The 7034-nt window shown below is 44.7% G+C and overlaps 1 protein-coding gene across 1 annotated transcript in view; it reads right to left on the reverse strand.

Annotated features, from left to right (window-relative positions):
• Positions 1 to 3051, reverse strand: part of LOC133132373 (formin-like) — a 58773-nt gene extending 55722 nt beyond the window's left edge. Inside the window, exon 1 of the mRNA XM_061247777.1 lies at positions 419 to 3051. Within this exon, the coding sequence (XP_061103761.1) occupies positions 419 to 2242 (1824 nt within the window). The 5' untranslated portion in view covers positions 2243 to 3051. The remainder of the gene's footprint in view (positions 1 to 418) is intronic.
• Between the last annotated feature and the right edge of the window lie 3983 nt (positions 3052 to 7034).

Below are 7034 nucleotides of genomic sequence, written 5' to 3' on the forward strand. Positions count from 1 at the left end.
ATCAGACAAGAGTGACTAATAAGAAGCAAATTGACATGCAGTAACAGGGTAGTTAGATATGAAAGTTAAAAAATAAAAGTGCTACAATCACTACACAGTAAGGGAGTCAGTTATTTCACAGGCAGATTGATTCACCTGCTGATAAAAAAAGTATAAACTAATTTACATAATGGTGGGCAATGGCTGATTCTCCAAAAGTACAGAAACAACAGCAGGCTAGCATAATGAAAAAAGCACTTTCAAACAATATCTGGAGGTTAGACGGAAAAAATGTGTTAAGACTTGTGAAACTGTTTGTTAAAAGCAGGTTAGGCCTTTTTTGCAGTGATAAAGTGAGATTCTTTACAGTGAGATTCAAAACAATACATATTTCAGCACAAACTGCTTTTGTTTTGAAAATGACAGAACAAATACATACATTTAAGTGTGTTGGGCTCTTATTTTCATTAGAAGGAGATCTTTCAAGGATAGCTTTCAGCACCTCCTTGTCATTTCTGATTTTCCTCTTCGCCACATCCACATCCACATCTAAATAATCAACAGAATTCTTCTTTGTGGTCATGGAGCTGAAGAAAGACTTGAAGGTACCAAATGCAGTCTCTGTGGTTTTCCCAGCATCCTCTTTTGGGGATGCTGGCTCTGTGTCCTCCTCTGCACCCTTATCTTGTTCCTCTGGGTCCCTTTTGTCCTGGCACTCTGAGCCCACTTTGTCCTCGAGTTTTGGCCTGTCCAGGCTCAGCAACTGGGTGAAATTCCCCAGCAGGCTGCCCTTTGGTTCCGGCAAGGCTTTCGGCTCTGGACGTTTCATGCTGGGCAATTGCTCAGGCAAGAGCTTGGCTTTGTTGACCGGCTTTTTCAGCTTGAGCATAGCCAGATCCGTGTCTCTGTGCTTAATCTCGGACATGGACTCCCGTTCCTCCCCCACGACCCCCTTCTTCAGCACCCTCAGCCCGCTGAAGAGGGCAGGCAGCTGGAAGGACGTAGTCCGTGAGGGGGTCCCCAGGGTTGGGTCTGCCGGCTTTCCCTTGCTTGCAGGCGTCTCCATCTGGCTCTTGGGCACAGAGGGCACAACACTTGGCAGGGTTTCAGCAGAAGAATCCTGCACGTGTGGCTCTGCTGTATCCATCCCTGGAGGGCCTTCTTTACCCTTGAGGGCAGGCTGGTCTTTCACCCTGTCTGTCTCCGCGGTACCTGGAGGTTCACTAAGACCCGTCTGGGCATCTGCAGGAAATGGATCTTCAGATACACCTGACTTCCCTTGGCTCTGTTGGGGCGATCCGCTTCCCGGGTCCTCCTCCAAGCCCTCGGACATGGCCTCCATGAGAGCCGGGGTGAGCGCGGGGTTCGAAGGGGCACAGATGACGGAGGAACCCGTGCCTGAAGGGCGGTCACCGGAATGTACGCGGTAGATAGCGGTGACATCCTTGACCTCGTGGCCGCGGTGTGAGCGGTTGGAGGACACGGAGGAAAACTGAGAGCCCATGTCTTCTGAGGTGGCTTCTGTGCTGCAGAGATCTGGAACCTCGTCAGGGCTGCAGGCGATGGCAGGCACTTGGTCTCTTTCACAGGGAGGCACCGTGGGATCCTCTTGACAGTCACGTTCTGCGGTGTCTGGTGCGTGGAGAGGGACAGAGACGTCTTTAACCGATTTCTGCTCAAGAGAGTGAAGCCTGAAAACAGGAACCTCTATGTCCCACTCAATCGAATCACCATCAGAGCCCAGCAGCTGATCTTCGTTAAGGTCTGCCGTGCACTCATCTTCCTCAAGAGAGTGGATCTCGCCGGGGGGAATGAGCTTTTCTAATTGGTTCAAGCCGCTGCTCCCCTCCTCATCCTCCGTGTCGCTGTAGGTCTCCACCATGGTCACCTTGACCAATTCAGAGTCTGGGGTTGGCTGGATGGGGGTAGGCCCAGCTACGGGTGATGTCGGAGAAGAATCATCTCCACTCCCACAGGACTCGAACGCTTCTCCGCTCTCTGTCTCAGATGTCTCACTATTCTCGTGATCCTGTCCCACATCTTGGCCTGTGTCAATTTCGTTTAGGCCATCGCCACCAGAGACATTGCCGACAGTCTGATCCTGCTCGTTGGTCAGGGTCCGAAAAGACGTAAGCACCGCACCCTCCTCCTGTGTTTCCGATTTCTCCATCCCAGGTCGTGAAAATATGCTGGTGAATTTATTGAAAATTGAGCTGTGGGAATATTTCTCCTCAGCCTCTGGATCACTGTCTGCATTTTCCATTTTTCCAAAAATTTAGAAGCTGCTTTAAATAAAAAAAATCACTTTAAGTCATAACAGTGCATCTAATACCATATATTTCTGTTGTCACAAACACCATAATTGACTATTTTTATATGCTGGTTTTTTACAAAACTGTAGCCTGGCAAGAGAAGGTTAGTCTGGTACAGAGTGAGTATTCAAACTTTTGACAAAGGCCATCTCTACACCTTCACAGGCACTACAACCAGCCCCTTGGTCCAATTTCAGTGGGTCCAGTAAACAAAGGTCCTTTGTCAATACAAATCCCCTGGGCCTTCTTACTCTGCCCAAGAGTGCTGTGATGACAGGCCCTGGTCTCTTGTAATCCTTTTGGCAGCACACAAATAGACACTAACAGATTTTCTCCAAGCAGCAATATTGGCATTTTAAACAAAAGTCTTTCCCTAAATTCACGCTTCAGTGGCCAGGAAATGTGTTTTCCAGGTGTCCGAAATCTAGCCGAGCAGCGCTGAATCCGCGTAATGATCCTGCCGGTGTTGAGGGAGTTTCAGACGGCGCGAGCATGCTTCGGAATAATCTCCCTGGGAAACCAGGAAGAGGGAGTTTTTCAGCCTCTCGTGGACAGATCACGACAGGCAGGAGGAGGGCAAAAACTTCAAACACAGTCCTTCCCAGCCGTTAGTGCAAGACCGTGGGATCCAGAAGCTTCCACCTCTCTTCCCCGAGGAAAGCAAGTGAAGTTGCGGCCAGCTTTCTGTCCTCTGACTGCTTTGTTGTCCCTTGTCTCCGGGTATATCCGTGTGTGCACAGGAGAGCTCTGTGCCGCCTGAGAGAGCCCTCCAGGTTTGAAAAGGAATGCAGATCGGCATCCACCCCGCCCTTCCCCGGGCCCCCCCCCCTCTCCCTGCCAGAGAGGGAACTCCGGCGGCAATTAACGTGTCTGGTTTCCAATGGTTCCGCAAACAAGCTTCCATGGGACAGGTACGACGCTCCTCTCCTGGGCACTGATTAAACAGACCACTACAGCGCGGCTGCTAATCTCCCACAGGTCGGGTGGATTGGAAGGCACGGTAAAGCAAGGCTCTGGGCGCTGTTACACCATCGAACATAATCTTCTGCGATTAGCCAGTCTGGCCCTATGTGATCCTACAGCAAATCTCCCACCATCAGCAACTCCAGAGAAATGGGTGCAGTTGTTTTCTACTTTTTTCTGTTTTCACAGCTGTTTTTTAGGGTAGGAATCACATGTATGGGAAATGCGTTTGTTTATCCTATAAGCTGTGAACGGTATTACTGACTGACACCCTGTACTATTCAATTCCTGGAATGGCTATACGTGTTAAAAAGAAACAATAAAGATAATGACAATAATACGCCATTCAGCACATCTAGGTTTATCCCTTTACATATGATTTTGGGTACTTGGGCTGTATACATTTGCACCTGCACACATTCAGTAACAGCAGGTTTGAAGGCAATGCTAGTATTGTTATCTCCTTCTAATCCTGTTCACCACTGTGGAACAGGGGGGAATTTATATACCTTTTTGTGTAAGTAGTTACTAATATGTAATGTGATATAAATATTATAGTGAAACCGATCTGAATAAGCTGTAATATATGTGGTGGCTAGGCTATTGTGGTACACTGGAGCTAATGTTCAATGCCATAATAATGTTTACTTCTCAGTAGCCTTAAGGACTCTCCATATAATTGCTGCCTAGTGGCTTTAGTGGTGAGTCCAGAAGAGCCTAATTTCAAAGCTCTTTTTATGTGAAGTATAAAACCAGATTATCCATTGCAATGCTATTTGAATGGAGCGAACACAAACAAGGCAGCGTTGATTGTTGTTCCAATTCAACACCAAGATAAAAGCAGAAAAATTAACAGTATCCCCAGAGCAGTCAGCCAGGCTACATCATGCAACTAATTTACACCTTTGAACTCTTGACAAGGATAGCACAAAGGTGTGATTTCCACACATCTCAGCATAGACTCAAACACTTACAACAACCTACAGTACAATACATTCAGAACTACAGGATTGTCAGTGCTGCTGACTTTACAACAAACAATGTAGCATGTAGCAACTGACTAAATAAAAAATAGTGTTTAAAAACACAAGATTATATAACTAAACTTTAGCACTGACTTCTTTTTAGCATTTGTCTATTACTTGAAGAGAAATGCCATGCAGCTACCAAGTAGGGTAACAAACCTCATTATTATAACTATAATAATACAGGATATGTAAGAACTGCATGTTAAAGACTGTCAGAATGAGGAAACATTTGTCTGTACATGGGTGGCTGTGTTTGGGAGAGGCCCTGAAGATAGCGCTGTCATGTCATATCAGGTTCTGTTAGTACCTTGAGGAGATGGTTATCTGTCATGGCATAGATACTGTATGTTTGCTGCAGGATGAACTAAGCACTAAACAGACAAACAGATCTCCTTATCCTGTAGTGTTGATTACTCACATACTACATGCTCACCGTATGTAGCACTCTTTGATCTGAAAACAGACTGAAATGTGATCAACCTGATAACATCAGGAAGTCATACACACAGTCTTTGCCAACAACAAGTCGTATGTGAACTTGTACAGCCAGACAGTCCACAAGTGAAGAACAGAAAATATTTGAACAGATACTTGGCTGCATTGTATATAAGGGAGCATAAAGCTAGAAAAATATTCAGTCGTCGTCCTTTAGCTTCACCAATGGAATTTCAAGTCTGGTTAAGGTCATTAGTTGCCATGACAATTGGAGATCAGTCCGCATTCCTTTAAATACAGTATAGTGACCATAAAGCGAAACCTCCCAGTTCTAGCTATACACTGATATCATTGCCATTTATGTAATAAACCATCCTTGAAACTTTGTATACTTGGATCTGGGTTATTAATAACAATTAATTTATGCTACATTGTTCTTAATGGCCATTTTCGGTTTAATATATAATTTATAGTTCTTTGGTGGAATTTTATTTGGTGGAATGAAAAACTGTAAAAATCATAGTAATACTTGTCATGTATTTCACTTGAAGCTGGGTTGACTAAGTAATTTATGGTTCAGAACTAAAAAAAGGGTTGTAAATAAACCTGCAAATAAATCTGTAAATAAAGCCCACTGATTTCATTTTTGGACTGATTTGCTTTGTAGTGCATGTGATATATACTAAAAGTACCTTTATAATTATAAGCAAAATTGAGTAATAAAGTATTTTTTCATTGTCATTGTTAGTGTCCCACATAGTAATTCACAAATATGACAGAAGACATTGCTTGCAGAGGAAAATGAACCATGTTTGTGTAATTTATCTAGCCTTAAGAGTCATTCTGTTATTAAAAGGGATTTAAAATAACCACACAGATAAAGAGAAGGACCCATGGGGCCTTAGGTAAGAGTAATGGTATGTAATACCCTCAGTGTAAATCCATCTGGAAAACAAGCCAGTGCAGAAGTGCCTGTTCCGCAGTACGCTCAGTGGCAGGATGAAGAGCATGAACCGATCCACACACACACACACACACACACACACACAAAGCTCAGAGCTGATCCACTCTCTCTCTTTCACACACAGCACAGAGCTGATTCACTCTCTCTCTTTCACACACAGCACAGAGCTAATCCACTCTCTCTCTTTCACACACAGCACAGAGGTGATCCACACACATACACACACACAGCACAGAGATGATCCGCTCTCTCTCTCTCTCACACACACACACACACACACACACATGCACATATATACAGGACAGAGCCCATGCACTCACACACAGAACATATGTGAATGCAAGTCTCTGAAATGGCAGCTTCAAATATACATTAAAGATGCAAGTATTTTCAAAGAAGACATTTCAGAAACTACCTACGTCAACAATGACAACGAAGGAATTAAAAAATACAATGCAATGCTCACGCAATTTTCAGCATCTGTGACTCAGCAAGGGCGGGACTACCGTAGGTGGAATGTTAACTAGCGAACTCCTGTAACTGGCTACCGCAAATATTTCTACCTTTAAACAGGTAGAATATCCTGAGGTATTGAAATAATTGTATTTCTCTGACCACACTTGGAAAATGGCAACTGTCTCCACAGTGTCCACACACATAATCTTCTGCCGAGACTGTCCATAAAACCCAGTCCAGTCTGCTTTGGCTGTCAATGGTATGGCGTGAATGGCAGTGGAATGCAGATAAACATGCATGATGTGTTTTGTCATTCATTAAATATTTCACAAACCTAACAAATAAAAACTGAGAAGGTGCGCCTCTGCACGACTCAGGGTGGATCTGAGTCAACGGTCTATGCACAAGGTCGTGATATCTTTATGCTCAAGATAAGATCTGTCAGTAAGTAACACTGCAAAGGTCAGGGAGAGATTAACACCACACTAGGCAGAGCAGCAAGAGCATGACATGATTCCCGGGATCAACACCTGGAGGTGGGAAATGTGCTGCTTGTTTCTTGCTGAGGTCTTCAACACTTTAGTCAGAGTTTTTTTCTGGGCTGATGACGGATGACACATATTTTAAGTATTCTGAAGTTGTCTTATACAGGAAGTGCTGTGTTGGGACACGTCAGCCCGGCTGAAAGATGAGCTGGGTACGGGCATGGCCAGGCTGGTCATAAAGCTGGTCTAGCTGGGCATGAGCTGGCCAACCAGCTAGTACTGGTAGGTTGTCTGAACTGTTTCAAAGCATAGCTTGAGCTGGTCAAACCATATCAAGCTGGGAGCTGGGCTGAACTGGTCAACCAGCTACCAGCTGTTTATAAACCTAGCTTGAGCTGTTATTTTCAGCAGG

Source organism: Conger conger, chromosome 1 (assembly GCF_963514075.1).
Source record: "Conger conger chromosome 1, fConCon1.1, whole genome shotgun sequence".
NCBI lineage: Eukaryota > Metazoa > Chordata > Actinopteri > Anguilliformes > Congridae > Conger > Conger conger.